Source organism: Diadema antillarum, unplaced genomic scaffold (assembly GCF_040938485.1).
Source record: "Diadema antillarum isolate AM-2024a unplaced genomic scaffold, OU_Dant_1.0 scf00000077, whole genome shotgun sequence".
In the NCBI taxonomy this organism is placed as follows: domain Eukaryota; kingdom Metazoa; phylum Echinodermata; class Echinoidea; order Diadematoida; family Diadematidae; genus Diadema; species Diadema antillarum.
Window position 1 is genome coordinate 108,502 of NW_027270966.1, and position 23,892 is coordinate 132,393.

Here is a 23,892-nt window from a genome sequence, read left to right on the forward strand (position 1 = left end):
TATGAAACTATAACTCATTGCCCACATCTTACAGACAACCCCATTCGATTTGCTTCAGTGGTCAAAGAGAAATGAGGAATTTTGTAGAGGATGTCGGGAATCTCTTCTGTCCAAATTCTGTCTATTATTCACACACAAGAGCATTGAATTGCTAAAACTGGAAGAATCAGACTCATGACATGCTTTACAACAATCGACATTTCTCTGTGACCGCTTAACCAAATTGAATGGAGTTTTCTGCAAAATAGAGCTAAGATGTTATATTTTAAGACCCTGAAGTAGCCCTTAGACAGGTTGATCATATGAGGTGTTATCAATTTGAAAATCTGATTGTAATTTTTGGGGCGACTTACTGCAGAAGGTCCCCAAAAAATTACAATCAGATATTCGCATTGATAATGTCCAATATGATTAATTTTTTTAATGCTACTTCAGGGTCCTAAAACATAACATTTTAGCTCTATTATGCAGAAATCCCCATTCGATTTGGTTAAGCGGTCACAGAGAAATGTGGTTTGTTGTAAAGCATGTCATGAATCGGATTCTTCCAACTTTAGCATTTTGATGATCTTGTGTGTGAATAATAGACAGAACTTGGACAGAAGAGATTCCCGACATCCTCTACAAAATTCCGTATTTCTCTTTGACCAATGAAGCAAATTGAGTGGGGTTTTCTGTCAGATGTGGGCAATGAGTTATAGTTTCATACCCTGAATTTGTATTTAGATTGATTCACTATTTTTTAAGATATCATTGCGGAGGGCCCTGTTGTAATTTTTTTTGGGACATACTGTATACACTCCTTCCAGTGCAAATTCTTCATGCTTAACTCATTGTTCACAGCATTCCGTATTTCCAGTCATGTGTGAGAAGTGGTAAAATGTGGTTGTAAAGGTCAGAGGTTTTGGAGAAGCTGCGTCACTGTTGCCCTTTTGTATGTTTTACTGCAAAACAGAGTCGGCCGTGCCACAGGACCTGGAGCCGTCCGCAGTGACCAGCACAACCATCACTGTGGTCTGGGTTGCCCCCGACAACGACGTGTCCCAATACCACATCGTTGCCAAGGATGAAGCTGGAAATGATGTCTCTGATACACTGGTGAGTGCAAGTAAAATATTAAAATGATAGTAAAAGGATTAATCGATTGAAAATTGATACAATACAGTACAATACAATGCAATACAATTGGATCATTTATATACACACAAACCTGTCTATAGCGGCCACCCAAGGGAGACGGAAAAGGTGGCCGTTATAGACAGGTGGCCGCTATAGACAGGTAATCCAAATTTGTGTGCATTGCTTACATGTACATGTATCACCGTTGTATCCTTACATGTACATAGGTGTTACAGTGTATGTGTGTACGTAATGCATACACCGTGTGTTTCATGCATTAAACCATGCCGGTGTATGTGAAATTGTTGCACAGTAGCATGTTTATTGTCGTGAAGAATCGTGCATTATTATGGCTGAATAAGGGATGAATGCAGCGGTGGCGATCACTGAACGTTGCTCGCACAGCTACCAAACAGAAAAATACGCTGAATTATCGGCTTGGCTACGGCTCCATTGGGTCTTTGGCCGCTATAGACAGGTTAATATCTCCCGCGGGAAACAAAATTTGTGGCCGCTGGCCGCGTTAGAGAGGTGGCCGCTATACACAGGGTCTTTAACAGGGCTTTTCTCTCGGGGAGATTTTGCAGTGGCCGCTATAGACAGGTGGCCGCTATAGACAGGTGGCCGCTAAGGCAGGTTTGACTGTATATCGCTCTTACACAGTCAATGACTGGTTTCGCTGCATTTCACAACAAAATTCAGTCACAGACTAGCATTAAAAAGAAAAGTCTTAAGATTCTTCTTGAAGACATCAAGGGATGAGGAAATGCGGACTAACCGTGATAGATCGTTCCACAATCGCGGTGCAGCCGTCCCAAAAGCATTGTCTCCCGCTCTGCTGTTGATGAATATCTATCTCTTTATATCAAATATAATTGTATAGAAAGCACCAACTGACATACATTTCATCACCATCATTTTGTCATTTATTGGCAATCAGGCAAATCAAGGGGCCACAAGTGAGTTGCAAGCAAGCAGGAATTGTCATATAGCAGAAATACCTCAGTGTGAATTCATATGGGAGGAGATAGCTTTATTCGATGAATGCAATGAAATTGAGTAGAGCAGATTAATCTACCTTCACCCATTGAGGATGGGTTGATTTTTCTGTAAGATATGCATTTAGCTTAATAGACACCTGCCCATGTATAGTCGGGAATGGTCTTTATTGCGTTAAGCAAAATTGACAAACTACAAAGTAGTTACGACCATTTGATTGTCATTTAAGGAGCTAATTTCCCATTCGTCTTTGTCATGGCATGTGGATTTCTTTCATATTTGTTATTTACAAAATATGTTTACATGTCAAAAAACATTGACTTCACACTGTGGCTTTAAGCTGTACAAACTTGTTTTAGTTTTTTTTTTCTATGTATTTCAGGGACCTTTTAACTTCTAACACACAGGAAGATACCTATATGGAAACTGAGTAAAGTGTAAGCAATGTTGTAAGCATGAGACCAAGAATGGTATTTTCTAAGCTGATCAAAGGATACAATACCAATTTGTAAAATTGAAATCATCAAATGACTTCATGATGTGTAAAAACTTCATATTTTCAGGCTTTGTTTTTTTTTTCTGTTTAATTCATGAGCTGTCCTTCCTTTCATGAGAATATTTGTAGGAAACAACGTTTTGTTTAAGCTTTCAAAACTTAATCATCATTTTATGGTAGATGTAAGAGAATAAGTGTTGATTTTTAGCCTAGAAAAGATGTAAACATGAGAATAAGTATGTATAATTTTTACGGCGTTTTAAGAATAAATGCTTTAAACACAGATTGTGTCATCATCATAAACAGTGAGTCACCTCAGCATTACATCAAGTGTCACGCTCATCTCTTGTTTGCAGATTCCAGGCGATCAGACCAGCTACACAGTTGAAGGGCTGACGCCATTTTCACAATACACCATCACAGTAGCTGCACGGTTTAACGGGCAGGACAGTGATACTGTGGAACGGACGCAGAGAACGTTCCCAGGAAGTATGTTCATTATCCCTTCATTGCCCTTGTATTCTATGATTTTTCAGTTGCTCTCTTTCTTCTCAATAAGCAACCGCAGGGGCTGATCCTCCATGCTTGAAGCATACAAGTCATTCCATGCCATAGACTCCACTCCAAGCTGTTTATCACAATTTGATATTTATTGTTACACTCTTTTGCTTTGAAGCAAAGGAGAACTCCGGATGATTTTTAGACTTTTACTTTTGAACAACTATGAATTGATTATACTGTGTACAGAGTTTCAGAATTGATAGTGATTGGGATAATGGATAAGAATTTTTTCAAAATTTATAACACATCACATTCACAGTGAACAAGGATAATGACATTGCAGCTTCACCGTAAGAATGCATGAGTAGGGGCTCAAGGAATTAGAACAAAAGAAGAAAACATGCATAAATTCTACACAGGTGACCTTGTTAACCCAATGGATGAGGACGAGTCCCAAGTATACTTGGGCAGGTGTCTATGGGAAATGCATGTTGTAGCAAAATCAAACCGTCCTCAACGGGTTAAGCGAATGGCATTGCAATAGAATTGCATTGCTTAATTTCTGAAATATGTGCGCCTTCTACGCGTGCATTCTTACGGTGAAGCTGCTATGTCACCATCTTTGTTCAGTGTAATTTGTTTTGGGTTTTTCAAAGTATTGGTTTCCCTACTCAAGGACCACAATAAATTCTACCACTCCATACATGGAGCTGTCTTAATATTTTGTAAAAAGCTGAGGAAATACAAACACCTGATGGTTGTGTCTCTCATTCATTGCCTGTGCAAGAATATCCCCACTTGATATATCGTAATTGCTTTTACCATAGATATAGGCATTTGCATGCAAAATGATACAAATCATAAAGACATATCATTGACATTGAGCCTTTCAATAGCATAATCTTCTTTTTATATGTCACTTTATCATGTGTACATGTACCTTTTCAATTTGTTTTAATGTTCTATGAATGACCCCATCGATAGTGAAGATTGTGTTTGATACATTTCCAGCGCCATCACAAGTGGTGAACCCACAAGCCAGTGTGACGTCTCCAAACTCTGTCCAGCTGAGTTGGTCTCCTCCTGTGTCAGCCAATGGTATCCTTGAGGCATACATCATTCAAGTCCTTGGAACTAGCCTCTCCAGTGGTGATAACGTAAGACCAATTGTGACCCTGCACCTCAAAACAAACAAAAAGTCGCCAGACATGAATTTTTAGTTAAGACCAGATTCTGAAAGAGCAGACTTTAAGCTTTAAAATGATGTATAACTCAAATCAAATGGACTCTCCTAACCTATCTAAATATTGGAAAGAAAGCACAAACTCAGGAAAAGTGTGAACTGAGAAAAGAGGCTCTGAAGTACAGTGTCTATTCAAGCGCTTAATCTTTACCAAACCGTGCTGGCTGTGCGATGAATGGGACAAAAAACAGGAAGTAAACCACCAGAGTAACAACAATGAAGGGATTATCAGATTAAACTGAAATTAAGCATGCCTCATTAACACATTCTGTTCATAATTAATGCCAACCTTCAAAGCAGTAGCACTTCTTTTCAAAAGTTATTAGAGTTGAAAGTGAAGAGTGTGGACAAGGTTTTTCAGAAATGAAAAAGGGATTCTAAGGACACACCTAATCACACTATTCTACCAAAAATGCTCGAGATAAACTGCTAAAAGGAAACTTTCCTGCCAGTTTTATGATCCCAAATTTTAGCATAATGTAAAAGAAGACCCGCTCTTTCAGAAAATATGAAAAAGTCATTTTCGGCTAGGTTGACCCATTTCACTTATTTTCAGTCCTCACGCAAAATCAGTGTGTGCGACTTTATGTTCGTTCTGAGGTGCACGGTCACAATTTATCAATTAGCATAGTGGATAAGACTCCCGACTCCCAAGCGGAGAACCTGACTTCGAACCCACTCAGTGCTTACAATCTTGGACAAGATGCTTTTACCCGCTATGTCCCCCTCGACCCAGGTCTATAAATGGGTATCTGGTAACTCAGGGGTAATAATAATGACAGGGCCCTCTGGTAGAGCAGTGGCAACACTGAAGAGGCTATCCACGATAAATAAGACCTTATCATTATTATTCTTATTATTATGCAAATCTAATAGTCATATCTATTAATCTGAGCAGCTAATCATGTAATATCATGGATGCACCACAGACAGAAGTTTTTCATTCACATTTCTGATGTGACTATAAAGAAGTGACTCTGTGACTATTGCACAAAAGAATATCAAAAGAATATTTGTTTCTGTAATTGACTCACACCATTTCCTGCAGACTGACGTCATGAGAACATACAGCTACCCGTCGACCCGCTTAGGTGAAACCATTACAGGCCTGCCAACAGGATTCAGCTACACCTTTGCAATCAGTGTGAACAACAGCGTAGCGACCAGTGACCCAGTAGTTGCCGGTCCTGTCCAACTTCCTCATTCTGGTGAGTTCGTCACATTTCATGAAATTGACTCCAATTAGTAACTGCTTGCCTGTAAAGAGCATCTTCCTACAATCTTGCTAAATTCCACAGATTGCTTTGAGATTATGTATTAAATCGTTGAAGATGAGTCCTGAGTATACTCGAGCAGGTGTCTATGGGAAATGTGTGTCATATAGCAACATCAGGGAGTCTCGATGGGTTAAGCGACTGTCCTCAAGGATTGTGACCATCATCCGCACAACCTCTTTGTTTAATATATTCAAATTCCAAATCTGAAAGATTTTGCATCTAGTGTTTCCCCTGCTATAATGGACTTTGCTGTCGGCAAAACGGGTGATCACTGTATATCATGGTACGAATGTTCCTTCGGGCAGTCAGAAACTGTTTATCAGGAGAGACACTTTTGTAAAGTAACCTGTGATTTGCATAAATTATGTAACTTAGCTCTCAAGAGTAAATATTATTTTTAATTGCCAGATTTTGGAATGATGCATGTCTTTAAATATTTCAAACCTGGAGCAAAATAGATTCTCCTTAGTCCAGGATGAAATAAACACAACAAAAATGTAATTCTCCATCAATGTCTATTTAAAGTTAATGAAGAAATAATGAAATTTGTAAAATGGTATATGTCTATGTGATACCAAAATCTGGGGCCATAAAAAGAATTTGTGAATTTTAAGAGCTGTAGGAATAGTCATTTCCATTGAAAGATCTATACACTCTACATGAAGAACCTCTTCTGAACATAATGCAAATCATTCATAGATAAGGAACTATTTAAAGTATATACCTCTTTTGCACAATACTTCCTCAGAAAGAGTAATGGGAAAGTATGATAGTTTATCAGGGGCCTATTTCATAAAGAGTTACAATCGATCTTGCGCTCAATTTATTGAGTATAACTCAGTGAATTGAACGTAAGATCAATATTGATTGTACGTGTATTTCATAAAGATACTTACGTTTGATTTAAAGCACAGATTTGGTAGCAGACTGAGTGTAACTTTTTTGAATCACATCAATCGTATGGTCAATCCTGCAATCAATCTTTATTAAATGGGCCTAGGAACTTGTTAAAGGTAATCAATTATGATTAAACTGTGATTGTCACATATATTCTCTTTGATATCCATACAAAGCTCCACCAAGCCCCTTAAGCAGTGCGCTGGTGAGGCATGTCTCCAGCTCAGGATCTACTGTCAGGGTCTCCTTCGATACAAGCTTCTTCAGTGAGGAGTACGGTCCAGTGGCCAGATACGCCATTCTTGTGGCAGAGAGTAATGAAGGTCAGTGAATAACATGAAAATCATTTCAAGCTCCCTTCAGAGATGATTGTCAACTGTTGACTTTTTTTAAAGTAATTCGTCTGTTTAGTTTTCATTGGGGGGTTTTTTGCCAAAAATAGGTTTCATGGAAAGTAGATTTACAGTAGTTCAAAATTGTATTGCTACATCTGTCTATTGAAAAGAGACTGAAAATGTTTTTCAAAAAGAAAAAATGCATCTTTTCAGCCCTCAAAAATATTGCAATACTGTTTACAAGGGTGGCATCCCTGTTCCTTCTTTTATTCTTTTCATCTACCTGTCATTCATTTTACTGTTTTCTCTAGAAAAGAAATTAAAGAAAATGAACATTTTATTTTTCATTTTTAAACATCAATTTAGGTACATGTAGTTGCTATATCATCAACAAACAAAAAAAGGGAGACAAGAGATATTAAGTAGGCTACTTTGGCTTTGCAAGCATGAAATGAAACTGGTATTCCGACAGAACTGATACCAGTTTAGTGGAAGCAGGTGTATTAGATTTTTAAAAAAAAAATTATATTCTGAGTATATATCACCAAACCACCTATGTATTTACAAGCAGAATTCTACAATGATACGGTGTAGATGGTAATGGTTACATTGATATCCTGTGCTTTCTCTTTTCCAAAGTAAAATAGATTGATTACATGGTTGTATGCAGTGGAGATAAAGATTTATTTCCTTTCCACATTTTCTTCTTATCCCAGACAACACGCCCCAAAGCCCCGTAGACCCACCTCCCTCCTGGCAATCAAGAGATGGTGTTAACACCTTCGGCTATGCCTATCAGGCCACACCCAGCGACTACCAACCATTCGATACCAACACGAGGGCGCTCTATACTGTGGGCTCTAATAACAGTTGCACCATTGAGTCAACTGGCTACTGCAATGGACCCCTCAGTCCCATTACCTTGTACAGGTGAGTTTGCAGCCATTTCCATGTGAAACAGATCTCTTTGGCTTTGATTTGTCCAAGCAAAGTAGGAAAAATCTTTCGGTTGCGCAGGAGTTGAAAAATTATCAATTCTTTACCTACTTTTCCTACATTTCTGACATTAAATGCAGTTACCATGGCTTAATCTGGATGCCTTGACAGCTCTCTTGTTCCACTCAGTGTATAAGCTGTTATTTTTGTGAGGGTTTAATTTGCACGAATTCGCGATATACTATTGGACTGCGAATTTAACAGCACGCGAATATATCTCGAACTGACAGGCATTAGTGCACTTATGATAGCGTCAGTGTCAAAATCTTGAAAACAGACATCTTACGAAAATGTCCTTTAATTACCTCCTCATTCACGAAAATATTTGTACGCAAAAATAACAGCTTATACAGTAAGTGAATGTTGAAATGAAAAGAAAGCAGAACTGATTCATCCCACAAATTCAAACAAATGGGCTCATTCATCATGCCACAGTTTGCACACGCTGTAATATCACTAACGAGCTCAGAATACGTACATGTACTAATGTACATGTACGTATTATGTACAACTGTACTTGTGTGAATTTACATAAAACAATTTTGGGTGGACTATAGGTCATATCAACTCATGTGCAGGGTCACCTAGAGTCAAAGGAAAAACAGACTGAGGTAGAGTAACGGTATGCAGTGAAAAAAGGGACTCATTGTTTTTTGATATACTGTGTGCTACAATGTAGGGCAATTTGTCAATCAGTTGCAGTGACAGGGTCCTTTTCATTAGAAGTTGCATCATAAAGATTGGTTTTTGCTTGCATCTTCTTTGATGTTTTCTCTTTTAAGATTTGCTATTCGAGCCTATGGAAGTGATGGCAAGTACACGGACACACAATGGTCTCCTCCATACTCAACAGGTGAGCCTTATACTTGTATCAGTATCCTACCGAGCAGTTGATGTGGGCTTGTAAATCAGAGAAGCTTACCAGGAAGAAAGAGGTTCCTGTAGTTTGCCCATCTGGGGCTCGTTTCATAAAGCTTATCATCAGTGACAACTGCCACATTTCTATGACAAATTTACTCTCAGCCAATCAGATGCAAGGATTTCAGTAGCTTGTCACATCTATGACAACTTGTCACGATGACAAGTTTTATGAAATGGGCCCCTGGTGGGCTGATTGAGGCCCTAATAAATCTTTGCTTGCATTCACAAAGGATCTTGTGTACCATGGTAAAGTGTAAGTATCTGTAATATTCTTGTCTTTAGTCTTCTTTTTGGAAATTGTTCGGACAGATTTCAAGAGTAGGGATATCTTCCAGAGAAGTACCGGTATAAGACAGGTTTGCTGGTGTGGCATTCCTGCTGGTAGCATGTATATATAAACCATATGCTTGATGTTCTTGTTTCTATTCAGCATCGGACACTGTGTGGTTTGTCATTCCCGTCATCGTCCTCATTGTTATTACGCTGGTGCTTCTTCTCATCATGCTGCTGATCTGGAGGGAGTGGTAAGTTTTGCTCCTTCTTACTCGCATAGGAATGTCAAGGAGTAGATAGGAAATACTTTCATTTAAATCCTTGACAGATTGCTAGATGTCTAATGATGGTGGGTATCAGCTTTCTTGTCACTTAGTATGATATTTTCCCAACTAAAATTTGAATATGAATCACTTTATATCCTTTGCAATGCATATTATTTCATCATTATATGGGAAAATCAGTTCCTGATCTGGATTGATTGAACTTGTCATGGCCCAACTTAAGCTACTTATGAGTGTGTGCTCCCTCAAAACAACAAACAAAAAACAACAAGCAAACATATGCCTACTCCTAATGTTGGCAGGTGAGCAATAATGTCTCTGTTACATGTATATTCAATATGTCGACAATGACATGTAAAGTTGCCATGCATTAATGCAGTTTTCCAGGTTGACAATTATCTCAAATTTCTTCATATTGTAGTCGCAAGGGATGTGACGGTTGCATCAAACAGGCCAAACTGTTCTTACCAGCCCCCTATTCTGAGCTATCCTGAACTTGAATGTGTTCAGATATGATGAACATGTTTGCTTGAGTGCAATACATATGTAGCTTTAGGACATTCAACAATAAACGTATAATCAGGTTCTTGTCGATGGAATGTATTGTATGCACTTAACATAAATAGTAGATGTGATGAACTGTGTGGAATGTTTTATTTTGAACAGCTGTGGTCCAGCAGGTACTGCAATGTATGAGAGCCGCAACGGTCAGGCTATGCCCCTTGTGGAGGCATCGTATCCATCGGACAGGAGTGTCCCGCCCATCCCCTTCAAGGCACCCCTCCCTGATGACACGCCCTCATTCAGTGCATTAGAGTCATCCCATTCAGTGAGGACCAACCCCTATGCCTCCATCCGACCAAACAGACCTCAGCCCCCACCAGTCGTAGAGGATCCAGTCAGACCTTCCTCCTCCACTCTTCATCTGACTAAGTATGTTTTAAGGGAACTACACTGTATATAATGCAAATGTGTGTTGACTTGTGCTGATTCATAATGCCCATAACATCACCTGTGTGACCAAATGAATATTTGATGGGCGTATTTGGCCCCTCCTGGTCTCAGCCATCAATTGCAAGATAATAACGAAGATTGGCTCGCATGTTGCCCATCACGTAATCTCCAAGAATGAATCATGAATTTTTCCCCAAACATGGTCGTTTTCTTGAAATTCTGCTAATTATTCTAACGTACATTGTATGCATAATATATTGTTTTGTGCATCAGCTTTTAAGCTCTAAATCCCTAAATAAAACTTGTGGCCTAATTTTCCTTTAGATATTCTTCGTACTAGTGCACCTACAAATTTACAATGAAAAAATGGCTTTGTCAAAATGAATATCTTGTGTATTTCATCTTTTTTTGATTTCGCATGTATTTCTATGTTTTAATTTGTTATGTATCTCCTTGATTTTTTGTATTGTTTCTCTTTATGTAGAATAGTTGATGATAACTAAAAAAGATGCTATCAGAGAATAACAATGAAAGTACACTTTTTATAAAACTCAAACATTGTACAAAGAAAAGCCATTGGAAGCTGCCATGGTGATAATGGTGATATTGTTGATTTGGTGATAATGGTCACTAAAATGTGCTATATCGTGGCAAGCGTACTCCAATATTCACAAATAGGGTCTCAAGATGTGTACCAGATGTGAATGAAATTTCAGTGGAAAAAAAATTGTTTTGTTTTCCAATTATTGCGAAAAATGTCAATGGGGGACTTATGTAACCTCCACCCTTTGCTACATAAGGTTAAAAGTGCTCCAAACGCTCCTTTCAATTGCAAACATTCTTTTTATTCCACCTCCCTTCCCCCCCCCCCCTCCTCCTGCCTTCCCTGCTTGTCATCATCTACATACTCTCCACAGGAAAATTTCAATTCATAAGTAAAGTAAAATAAAGCATGCCAATGTGGAAAATAAATGTGCATATCCATACCTCTTCCACAGACCCGTTCAGATCAAGAAATTCCCTGAGCATGTCCGCCAGCTGAGTGCTGACAACAATGCTGGCTTCGCTGATGAGTATCACGTAAGTACTGGTATCTCCTTATAGTCCTATACATTGCATCGATTGTTCTCCAGGTCTGTAGAAGGAGATAAAAACTTACAATGGAGATAAAATTTGTATGCATGGTGATGCTCATTGTAGATTGTCACAAACTCACAAAAGCAGCAGTGTGTGCTGGAGATGATGCTCTCTCTGTTGAGGTTGTCAGATACTCAAGAACCTTGCAGATTCAACATTTAAAGAATTAAATTCCTGCAATCACAATGACTGGACCTCATCACTGTTAATCAGTGCAGATATGTATAAGCATATAAGTGTGAGGTGTTCCAACATTTTCTCTTCTATGCAAGTTGGACGTTTTTGCTATAGGTGAATGAATGAATTGCGATATGTGCAATGATGTGACTTGCAGGGTTGTCTGTGATGGTTTATTACTTATAGGGCCTACTTACGTTGATGTCTAAACACTGAAAAGCTATACACAGGCTGAGAAAGGCCCAAAGCTTGCCAAACTGAAAAGTGTAGGAAAAGCCTCGCCATCTAATGAATCTCCTAGTATACACTCACTTGCACATAAACATTTCTGGAGCGTAGAAACCAGGGTGTAGGCAGAGTAATGATACACTTACGTCAGTTAACTTTCAGTTTCTAAACAATATTTGCCCAACTATTTGAGCCAACAATTTTCTAGTCAATGATATTCACTTGATGCTAGCTACATGTATATTCTTCCTATCAAATAATTTGTATTTACCTGAAGAATCTTTTACCCATTTGCTTAAGAAAAAAAAAAACAAAACAGTCTCAATGCATTTGGTTAAGAAAAAAATCCATTGGCCTCTGACATTTTGATCCTTGAAAATATGCCGTTACAGGAAGAATTGGCATGGTAATATATACATCATCCCTTAGATATTGTTTATCTCACTCTGGTATGGCTAGATGGCATGAGATGGATGGGTAGGAGTTTCACATCAGCTGAAGATAATCATGGGTGAAATAAAAGATCTTGGTCTTTCAACACCAGTCGGGCAAAATTTAGTAAAAATTGTGCCCTGTTTCTTGTTCCTGAATTGATTTTAGCCAAGATGACATGGCATGTAGAGTATATAATACCAACAATACAGTAGCTGTGTAATGAACCCCAATGTCACCCTAATCTTGACAATTTGATGTAGTGTAGTGTAGCAGTCAACTCAAAGGCATTGTGGAACTTATGGTGTAGAAGAGATTTTATGTGAATGTTGAAATGTGTAAATGTTTAAATTTTTTTACTTAGTTGTGTCAAGTATCAGTTAGGCCAGTGGTGAATCATAATGCATTGCAAACGTGGATCTAGCAGATGTGATACTAGATATAGTAGCTGGATGGGTAAGAATTTCTCATAAGGTGAAGATTAACAGGGGAGGGACTCAAGTAAGCTTGTGAATTTGTTTTCATCGTCCAACCAATTTTGCAGTATGCATCATCTCTGAATATGTATCACTGTGACAAAAAAAAAAGGATAAAGAAAACAATCACAAGCTCCATAACAAACAAAACAACAATGTCTCAAAACCTCTCATATCATCCGTAAATCAAAACAGGCAAATTTGATTTGTTAGGAGTGATGCATGTGTACATTATATACCTATAACTTGTATGAAGCATGAACATTTTCATGATCTGTGTAACAATATCAGAGAGAGGCACTCACTATTTCACATGGTTGCATATCCATATATTTAAAAAAGAAAGAGTTACCCCCTCCCCCCCCCAAAAAAAAAAAAATGAAAAGAAAAACAACAACAAGTATTTCTCTTTCTGCAGTGGCATTTGTAACAATATGTTTTGTGATATTGCCTGGCAAATATGTAATATAAGTGTGCTTTGTCTTCCATGTCAATACAGTCTCTCGGCAACATTGGAAAAGACAAGAGTACTGACAAGGCCCGGCTCCCCGTCAATACCTCCAAGAATCGATACAGAAACATCCTACCATGTAAGTCTCTCTTTGAGATATATGCTTTCATACATTGATTCATGTTGTTCCTTCACTGTTGTTTTTCAACGGGCATTGGTTTCATGATTGTAATTTACACACACTTCATGCTTCAGGCACGAGGGTAGCTGATGATTAAACACACATTTCCATGTTATGTTTGGAATCTAATTCTTTCATTAGTTGTTGTGTAAAGCAGAGCATTACGCTCATCTTGTGTATAAGTGTCCATGTCTTTTTACATCCTATAGGCCAGTGCATTCATAGTACAATATGTCTTACTAGATGCATTGAAGAAAGAACCCATAGTGAAAATAGGGCATCATGTGAATGTTAATGCAAGTTTATGTTGGATACAGAAACTTCCTGTCATTAAGCCTCTTCTGTTGTGTTTACATAACTTTTCATGTATGGTTAAGATTTTGTCTTTTTTACATCCTAGACCCCGTTTACAGTGAGTGAATAGGCCGGGCTCGGCCGCGGCCGAGCCCGGCCTTCATTTCACTGTAAATGCCAAAAAGGCCAAATGCGGTACCAAAATCCATTTGGCCAAGCCCTGGAGGTAGTATCAGCGTATCAGGCCACGGCCGAGCCCGGCCTTTTCTCACTGTAAGCACAAACTGGGCCAAATGCGGTACCAAATCGCGATCAGCGCGCTCCCAACAATAGTCGTTTATTTACAAGCAGAGCGCCACTATGACAAAATATTGAAAAGTTTGAATTAAAAGCCCGGGCCAAACCCGGCACTGTAAATGGACAAAATTGTGGGGCCAAGTACCGCAATGAGGCCGGGCTCGGCCGCGGCTCGGCCCGGCCCTGCACTGTAAACGGGGTCCTACAGTTCAGTACATTGAAAGCACAATGTGTCCTACTAGAGGCATTACAAAAAAAAGAACAAAAACATCTTGAGATCATCACATTACTGTTAAATGCAAAGTTCATGCTCCACTTACATTTCATCAAGAGTAAAGATTATTGACACTGCATTCAACTGTATACACATCGTATGAAAAAAAAACCAGAAACACATACACACACACACACACACACACACACACACACACACACACACACACACACACACACACACACACACACAAATAGATACATTCTTGTCTATCCAGATACCTATCCATTCGCGCCTACCATACTGTACACTCTCTCTAGAGTGAAAATGATGATGATCTTTACATTTCTCAATAGTTGATGACACGGCTGTCCACCTACAGGACCTGGAGGAAGGGCAGACAAGTGATTACATCAATGCTAACTACCTTTCGGTAAGTTCTGCTAAATACAACCCTCAATTCACTTTCAAATGGGTGAAAATCATGTGCGTATGCTCATACATATTTATATGCATGCATATATAAAGATAAATGTAGCGTAAGCATTATGATATGTAGTTTTCCACTTTCAGTTGTTACTTTGTTTGATCATGTAATGTATTTGTTAAGTGCTTTAAGAACCTATTTTGCGTTGAATCACGCTACATAAAAACATTACATTGTTATTATTATTATTACGATAGTGAAAAATGCTGTAGGAACCACTGTTCTCTGTCATTCATCAGTCAGCATGAAATTCTCCCATCACGGCAGAGTATCAAAATACCTTGTTTCGACTGCAACAAATAGCCATTCAGATCAATTTGACTAAAGCGTGAATAACTAAGGAAAATGCAATACCTGAATTGATCATTAAAATTGGGTAAGCTAAAATGTTCATTGATATTCAGCAAATATATTCCAATTTGATTTGAAAAAAAAAACAAAAAAAAAAACAATGTTATAAAGTGAAATGATGTCAATAGATTGACATGAGCAGCTGTCCATTCACATGTCTATACTAGTATAGATGGTTTCGATGATGAAGTGTAAAATCTTTACGAGGGTTCTTGTACCTTCTAGTATTTCTACCTACAGTATGTGATACTTTTAAATGCACATCTGTTGCCCATCGGTGCACTTGCACATATAATGTACAGGTCCTGTCAGATATCATTCTGCATATTTTTTTTTAAATCTATTTGTGCAGGGTGCTTATTCCAACAAGGACTACATCGCCACTCAGGGACCTGTTCCTGACTCCGTCAATGATTTCTGGGAGATGGTGTTTGAGAACAAGAGTACGACCATCGTGATGATAACAGGCCTTGTCGAAGGGGGCAAGGTGAGGTCATAATGACATGAGATTACCATGGGAATGAATGAAAAGTGTACTGTAAAAGTGCAAATTTGGTACGACATGAAACTAGCACGAGCCTATAAAAAGGGGTAGCAGTTGCCGTCACTTTGAATTTTGATTCTGCGAAAATAAAAACATGCAAATTCTTGGTACCATGGTAAGCACCACAAAAAAAAAAAAAAAAAATTGCCCATGTAAAATGTCCAGTTATAGTATAGGGCATTACTGAAATTTAATTTATTGCATACATGCAAACAGGTTGATGTGTAGACGGAATAATAATCAGAGAGAGAGAATAGAATCAAACACCCAAGATTTGTCCGTTCTACAAATTATGGCATATATTCTGCTTGCTTGAAAACTTCAAATCAAGTAAAGGAAATTTCATGGTACATTTAAGTGTAATCATGCAAAAATTGAGTGCTTGTAGCCAAGTTTCATGTGAAAGGATCAAAGTGTCTTATTATGGAATCCATTTGATAGAATTCAGTCAACGTTGGTGCAAGAATGTATTCAGCAAGACAGTTTGACTCTCGATTAAAAAAAGTTACAAAATAGTGTACTGTCTTGGGAAAGAATAATCTAATAATCTAGTTTTAGTGTCAGATTGCTGAAATAAAAGCTGTATCAAGCAAAGTAACGAAGAGTAATAAGATAACAAAACAAACTCATGTGAAGTATACATATTACATTGTACAGGGGTGGATCCAGGAATTTCGTTAAGTGGGGGCACCTTTACAAAATAAAAGGGGTGCGCACACACCCCTCCCCCATTTTTTTTTTCTTTTTGTTTCTTTTGTATTAGCAACAAAAAAACAAAAAACAAAGGGGGAGCGCACACCTGGTGTGCTTCGCCCTGGATCCGCCACTGTTGTATCTTTGGAAATCTGGATCTCCCAAATTTTCTGTTATCCACTTAATATCCCTATTCCTGTTTTTGCTTTCAAAGTCTGATAGTTTAGATGAAAATCTTTTCTTTTGTTAGACCAAATGTGAGCACTATTGGCCTGATGATGAGGGTCCGGTCAACTATGGCAGCGTGATCGTCACCATGGTCAACCAACAGGAGATGGACCACTGGGTTGTCCGTTCCTTTGTTCTGGAGAAGGTCAGTCTCTGTCCACTTGTATGACATACTTAATACATCTCCAATCCGGACATGTTGGGACCGGCGCTAATCCCGGATAAGGGGTTTGGCCGGATATGGGAGACTCAATGTTTAATACATGCAGCTGCAGAATGATCACCTGTACTGTGCCCTGATTTGAATGAAAAGACGTTTTCTGTCCATGTTCTTCAAGTGATTTTGGGGTAATGAATGTCTGAATGCATGTTATTAGATCAAAATTAGATGTCAATGTATGATAATTATGTTGAGAATAATATGTAATTCATGTCAGTTTGTGTAAGAATATTGTTTAAGTTTGAAATCCCCCTTATGCCCGCAATTATTAGATTTAAAAAAAATCATTTAGAGATCGCATTTGGATAATAGAGAGATCCTCATAAAGGGAGGCTGGATAGGAGAGGTCGCACTGTAGTCCCAAAGGGCGTTAGTTCTTGCAGGGTTGGTGCAAGTCGTAAGTCATAACATCATACTTGTGAAATGAAATACATAAAATGTATGTACATATACCTGTACAGTGCACTACCGTTGATGATAATGACAATAAATACAATTCATTTGCACCATTTCCATTAATGAAATGCTCAAGGTGCTCTCATAGATAAAAACATGAAGATAAGACGAAGAAATGAGAAAAGTTCAAATACTATAAAACAAATACATCTCTGTCTCATATTTGACATTCCTTATGTTCTTCCGCAGCATAATATTCTGATGTTTTCAGGATTTTGCCATAAGATTTGCAGCGTGTCAATTGTCACAAATTTTACAGCTTGTGAAACTGTGTAGTGCAATACAGTTACCCCAGTTTTGGTAAGACCTTCATGAAATGCGTGACCTTTCACCCCTGACACTATATAGGGCAACAGACAGCTTGAAACAACGCATTATGCGTTCAAGGGCTGGGTGGACCATGATGTCCCCAGTACACCACGGCCCATGATTGACTTCATCAGGACCATTCAGATGGCGCATGATCGCAGCATGGGACCCATGACAGTTCATTGCAGGTAGGCGAATGGGGAAAGTTATGAAAGTTTGCTGCCTCTACAGTTGCGGGTCTTGTGTCTTCAGTATAAAGATCTCGACTTCGGAATTGAATAAGCCAGTTTACAGTTCCACTTTGTGCATGAGCAGAAAAAGGTCATTTGTACCAACAGGCATTTTGGTTTGTTAATTCAGTGAGATAAGCATCCATGATGTAATAATTATTCATGTAACCCTTGTAAATGGTGCTTACTAGCACATCCACCTGACAGCAAGCCTGGTATTTTAATGTTGGTAGAAAGACGTTGTTTATGCATTCAACACGAAACTACAGTTGTATGCAATGAATGTCTGCCGAAGTGTCAATTGACAGACCATTCTTGTCACCTGCCCTGTGCAAGTTCATTGTTTGTTTGAACGTGAATTCCATAAATTGTGGGCAGCTCACACATCTTGCTGCTTTGAAAATGAGTGAAGTAAGTGCCTAACCAATTGAGAAAAAAGAAAGGTCATTTGTACCAATAGGCGTTTTCACATCAGCCCGATAAAATCCAAGCTCGAGATATTTTACATGATCGCAAATTAGCGCGTTATTTCATTTTCTATTCACATCAGCCTGAACATTATCAAATAGCTCACTAGTTCGCATTAATCCCTAGTTGGACTCGAGAAATTTTCTCGATCAATTAGCACGCTAATTTGTATTCACAATATCAAATAGCGCGCTATTTTGTGATGTGATCAGGTTAATTTTCCAAGTCAGAAAATAGCGCGCTATTTCAAAACATCGGGCTGATGTGAAAACGTCTATTGTGCCCATGAGCTAAATGTGAACTGGCTTATTGAATAAAGGGATCTATATTTTATGTGATTGGTTACCTATTAATGATGCCTTTTGCATTACCAGCTTGATATGCACTTTAAAGTAAATTTGTGATGTACATGTACTTCAAATTGTTCACTTTGGGATATGTCTTTTATTCTGTGCTGCCTAGTCATGAAGGGTTACTGACTTTCCATCTGTTTTTCCATCAGTAAAAGCTAGGGAAATAAAAGGAATGAAAATTGTAGCCACAATAGCATGCAAATGCTTTGACACATCTTGATGAACTCTGTAGAAGTATATGATGGCTGATTGTGTCGTTAAGTTATAGACAATTCCCTACTGTTACATTCTGCATGTCACAAATTGAATTGATCTGAGAAAGGTATTATGGCATGACACATTTTAGTTTCTCAAATGATCTAATAATGGTTCAAAGTTCAGGTTTAAGTTTGGAATTTCTGAATTTGTACAGCAACTCAATAAGTACACTCGCATGACAGTTTAATTCTATGGTATGTTGCAAAAACATGAACAAAGACAGAACAATATGGAGAGATATTTCTGCTATTTCTATTTCATTTTGGGTTTGTTTGGTTTTCGTTTTGAGCAAGGCCATTATGCTATTGTCATATTGCTGGATGACACTGATCATTTCCATCCAGGCAATATTCCAGAAACATGGGACAAATTAGCTTTATCTTGGATGCATGGTATCTCAGGTGACAGTAGTGTAAAAGACACATGTGACATTTTGCTAATAATAGGATTATTGTTCAGTGGAGTACATGTAGTACACACATACTGACTCTATTTTGATACTACAAGATACTGACTCTATTTTGATACAAGATGATTCTCTAATTATAAATTGTTCACACAAAAAAGAAAAAGAAATCAAGATTAGCAGATAACGTAATGTTCTAGAATCAAGGACATTGACACTTTAAGGTCAACTTTGAGTTCCATTTAAACCTATTGATAATTGCAAAGTACTGCAAAGAAAAAAAATGTGACATAATCACTATGATTATATTATCATTCTTTGTGAGTCAACTTTAGATACCAGATGTTGTAGTAGACAAAATCAGAATGTTATGAATGAGCCATGACAAACAATAATTTTGCTGTCCATAACATTACAGCGCTGGCATTGGACGAACTGGAGTGTTCATAGCTCTAGACCAGCTGATTACTGTGGTGGATACCAGCAAGCCGAGCGGGACGATCGATGTGTACGGAACAGTGGCTCGGATGAGGCAACAGCGCTTCTCGATGGTCCAAACAGTGGTATGTTTTCATTCTGATCTAAAAAAAACCCCATTTGCATCTCATTATTCTTTGTATTACATTGCTAGTTGCTATTGGCTTTCAAAAGGTATGCCTGTCTGAAATTCAATGTAGGAATCTCTTTTTGTTGTTTTAAAATTCAAAAGTAAATTTTCAACAAGTTGAAATTCTTACATATAAGTCTTAAAGAGAATATGGGTCTAAAAATCTTGATAACTGGAGGACATATTGCTAAGACTGCAGTTCTTTTTGAATAGTGGGCTGAGTTGTAGATTAAACAGACACAGAACTTGTGAATAGATTCAGCTTTATATTATGACATATCAGAGCTAATAAGTAAAGTACAATGACATGGAAGAGTACCTGTTTCCTAACTGTGGCCAAATCTTGCAGTACTACCTAATTTCTCTTTCATTTTCATTGAAAGATCAGGAATGGCACACAAGTGTTGATGTGTGAATTAGAGTATGTGCATATAGGAGCACAGTACAACAGAAGATGCATTATACTCGTAAGTAATACAGTAGATAACTGCAAGACTACAAAAACAAGGAAAACACAGCAAAGAGCAGAATATAAGCAATGAACTCACCCAATAACATACTATTTTTTTTTATCTGTTGGATGGTTAGCCTGTCATACCTTGTAGGAGAACTGATGTTGATTTGACATCATAATGTACATTGTACCAACAGAATTAAGCTCACATAGGTGACTATTAAGTAACAAAAAAAAAAAAAAAGGAAAAATCCCATTTACCATTGTATCCTCTCTCCTTTCACCCTTTAGAAACAATACATGTTCATCCATACCAGCTTGCTGCCTCTAGTGCGCCAGTAGGACAGACACCTCTGGGATAGCGGCCATGTGTCACATGACAGGTAGGAGCCATGTTGTCTCCAATAGGTAGTACTCTATTACCGCTAACTCTTTGTATGCCATTGACTGTTTTAAACCCTGTCTGCCACATTGTTCTGAGACCACAACATATGAGTGCTTTTGGAAAATCATTGTTTTTTCAAAGCCATATTGAAGCAGTGATGGTTGAAATGCAGCAACAGCAAAGTTGTCTTGAAAATTCCAAGCTTTGATGTGATGTAAAATTCAGTGACTAAGCCATGACTACTGTATAAGCTGTTATTTTCACATACAGATATTTTCACGAATGAGGAGGTCACGGACATTTTTGCGAGATGTTGTTTTCGTGATGTGACACCGAGGCTATCGAAAGAGCATTATTAGCATAGTGTGAGGCAACATTTTCGCTTGCTGTTAAATTCGCGGTCCAGGCGTGAATTGAGAAATTCGCGAAAATAACAGCGTATACAGTATGCCACTTTCAATTCACTTTGGCAAAATATGATCAGTTTGTTCGCAGTTGTGTATTTAAGCAGATTTAGGAAGTTTGCAAGCCATCGACTGAGTTATGAATGTGGATAAGGCACACGAAGAGTTCAAAAGAGGGCAGATGTTTAATACAACTGGTGCAAGGTCAATTCAAATTCTTGTTGGTATCACATTGTTTGCATCATTTTTTGCCATCATAGGATTTGTGACAACACAGGCAAAAATGATCAGAATTCATATTTTTAGCAATTTTTATTGAAGGTCACAATCAAATTTCCAAGCAAATGCCTTGTTTACTTATTAATAAAAGGTATTTATTTGTAGCTGTGATGATGAATTTATTTTTAAGGTAATTGTGCCTAAAACTCAATTTACCTGAATGGTGCATAGCACATTTATCGGTTTGTTTGTTGTTGGGTTTTGCTTTTCCTTCTTGCCCTGTGCTGAAATATTTACATCAGTAAATGTGCCTTTAAATCGTTGGCCTGCAGAAATACTTGGGTGTGTTCAAGATATGTCAAATAGCTAGCTTGAGCTGGACCTTGATATTTTTGTTATGGCAATATAATGTATATGACAATTAATGTACTTGTAGATGTGTGCATGGTGATCACGTGCTTAAAGATAATATAAAGTTTTGGTACCTCAAAAGATCATGCAATAATAGTTTCATACCAGAGCAGAGCAGGCTCTGAAAAATTCGAACGAGCCGTTAGTTTGACTCGACGCGGCACCGCGACAATCAATATACACATATTGTACGAAACCATTATTGCATGATTACTAAGACATGAGAGCACTTTGGGGCGAGTAAGTCTCACAGTGTTAGTTATATGAAAGGTACTTTAACCTGAAACACAAACTAAGACAAGGAAAGTCAGGGAAACTTTTGAGGTACCAAAACTTCATATTATCTTTAAGGCATAGGACTATTTTTTGTCAGTGTGTTTGTGTCTATCCATTTGTATTGATCAGCATCTCATTGATCAATTTTTATTTTTTGTATTTTATGTAAGTATTATTTGTTTGCTGTTAGATATTAGTAGGACTCTCTCCTTCCTACTCATTGTATATTCTTTGTCATCTATTGTTTTACAGGAAATATTACAGCATTAGATGCATCCATCTGAAATGAAGTTTTGTGGACTTGTGGAACATGGAAACCTTTGAACCTCACATACTGTACAGCCCCACGATGACATCTTGTGAATGAATAATGCATATAATACAACAAGGTGTACAGCTGTACGTAATGAGCTGGTACAATTCCTGTTGTCTCATTCAAGAATTGATGTTGATATCAAGTCCTGATTTTTGACAGCCTTAAATGACTTTTAAGAATACTCTCTTTTACATAGCTAGGCAGAAATATAGTCCAAATCTTATGGAACAAGTTCTAAAAAAAATGTATAGCTTTGCTTTTATATATTGCATAATAACAATATTAAGTTTGTTTATGGTAGGGTGTATCTTATACAAGATAGTATAAATGGCAGGTGGAAAATATTTCACTCCATTTTGAGTGCTACATGTATTACCATTTCATTATGAGCAAATACATTTTTACCATCACCCTACAGATGTATGTGATCTGGCATAATAGGTTGATCTATCAGCTGCAATAATAATCTTAACAGCTCAAAAATATGATTTGGCATCGGAAAGTTGATTGTGTGAATGATTAGATGTTGTGTTGTTCAGTGTATGAAATATGTGCATACTTGTACACATGTACATGTATGCTGTACACACAAAATGTCTGAAAACCTGTCTATAAAGGCTACTCTTTGTCTCCTTTTGGATGGCTGCTATAGACAGGTTTGACTTAACACAGAAACACTCGTTATGGTTGGGCGAGAAAAATTTACTCCAATAAATAAGAGTTTTGTTACATCATCGTTGCTTGTAAAACAAGTCCACTGTTTCTATGTAGGCTTATACATTGTGAAGTCCCATGTCACACAGGACATATTACGTTTGTTTTCATGCAACTACTTTTGGGTGTAAAAACCAGAGGCAAAGATTAACTTGTTAGGTAGTATTGACCACAATTGCGATGTGTGATGTGATGTATTAATATTCATAATAATGTATTACAATGATCATGGTAATGCTGTAATGTATGTGTCCCTTCTGGATACCAATCCTCAATATTTCAGGTATAATGAATTTATTTACTCAGCATGCTTTACTCAGAGATGATGTACCGGTATGCATCAGACTTTTGCTTTACTCATTTACAACACATTAAGCTTATGTTTTGATAAATATGCTTTGATTTTCAAGGTTGTGATGAACTGTTTGTTGTGTTTACAGATTGTGCAACTCTTATGCTGTCTCACTGAAGTCTTTCATTGGGAAATTGTTAATTTTTTTCTTACGTTAATTTTGGCTTATGAATAATGGATTTCACCTTAATGTTTTCCTCCTTTTTTTGTTGTTTATGTTGATCACAATATATATACAAAATCTACTTTTGAGGAACACCTCACATTGTGCCGAAGAAATGTTTCATTTCGTGGGTGTTCAGTGCCATATAGCAGTACTAGGATGGGTTACCTTTAGTTTGATCAGTTGCTTTTACTTTGTGGTGTGCATGAAAACCATGGCAGGTATTTACACAATAGTCCATCTTACATTGTTTCTAACTTGGTATTTTGTTTTGGACTCTAAAAAAAAAAAAATAATAATAATAATAATATCCTCAAGAAGCTAACAACTTGAAGAAGTCGACTGCTATCATGGTTCTGGAGTGATGCCAACCTCTAGCTGAGCTCAGAGAAATTGAATTGTCATG

At 37.7% G+C, this 23,892-nt stretch overlaps 1 protein-coding gene across 1 annotated transcript in view; it reads left to right on the top strand.

Annotated features, from left to right (window-relative positions):
• Nucleotides 1-20,588, top strand: part of LOC139717552 (receptor-type tyrosine-protein phosphatase eta-like) — a 50,525-nt gene extending 29,937 nt beyond the window's left edge. Inside the window, exons 23-39 of the mRNA XM_071629061.1 lie at nt 956-1,098; nt 2,971-3,103; nt 4,100-4,272; nt 5,407-5,566; nt 6,709-6,855; nt 7,584-7,797; nt 8,646-8,716; nt 9,215-9,308; nt 10,008-10,274; nt 11,294-11,375; nt 13,245-13,335; nt 14,539-14,615; nt 15,373-15,507; nt 16,508-16,630; nt 17,510-17,658; nt 19,604-19,748; nt 20,538-20,588. Coding sequence (XP_071485162.1) covers nt 956-1,098; nt 2,971-3,103; nt 4,100-4,272; nt 5,407-5,566; nt 6,709-6,855; nt 7,584-7,797; nt 8,646-8,716; nt 9,215-9,308; nt 10,008-10,274; nt 11,294-11,375; nt 13,245-13,335; nt 14,539-14,615; nt 15,373-15,507; nt 16,508-16,630; nt 17,510-17,658; nt 19,604-19,748; nt 20,538-20,588 — 2,255 coding nt within the window. The remainder of the gene's footprint in view (nt 1-955; nt 1,099-2,970; nt 3,104-4,099; nt 4,273-5,406; nt 5,567-6,708; nt 6,856-7,583; nt 7,798-8,645; nt 8,717-9,214; nt 9,309-10,007; nt 10,275-11,293; nt 11,376-13,244; nt 13,336-14,538; nt 14,616-15,372; nt 15,508-16,507; nt 16,631-17,509; nt 17,659-19,603; nt 19,749-20,537) is intronic.
• The last annotated feature ends 3,304 nt before the right edge of the window (nt 20,589-23,892 follow it).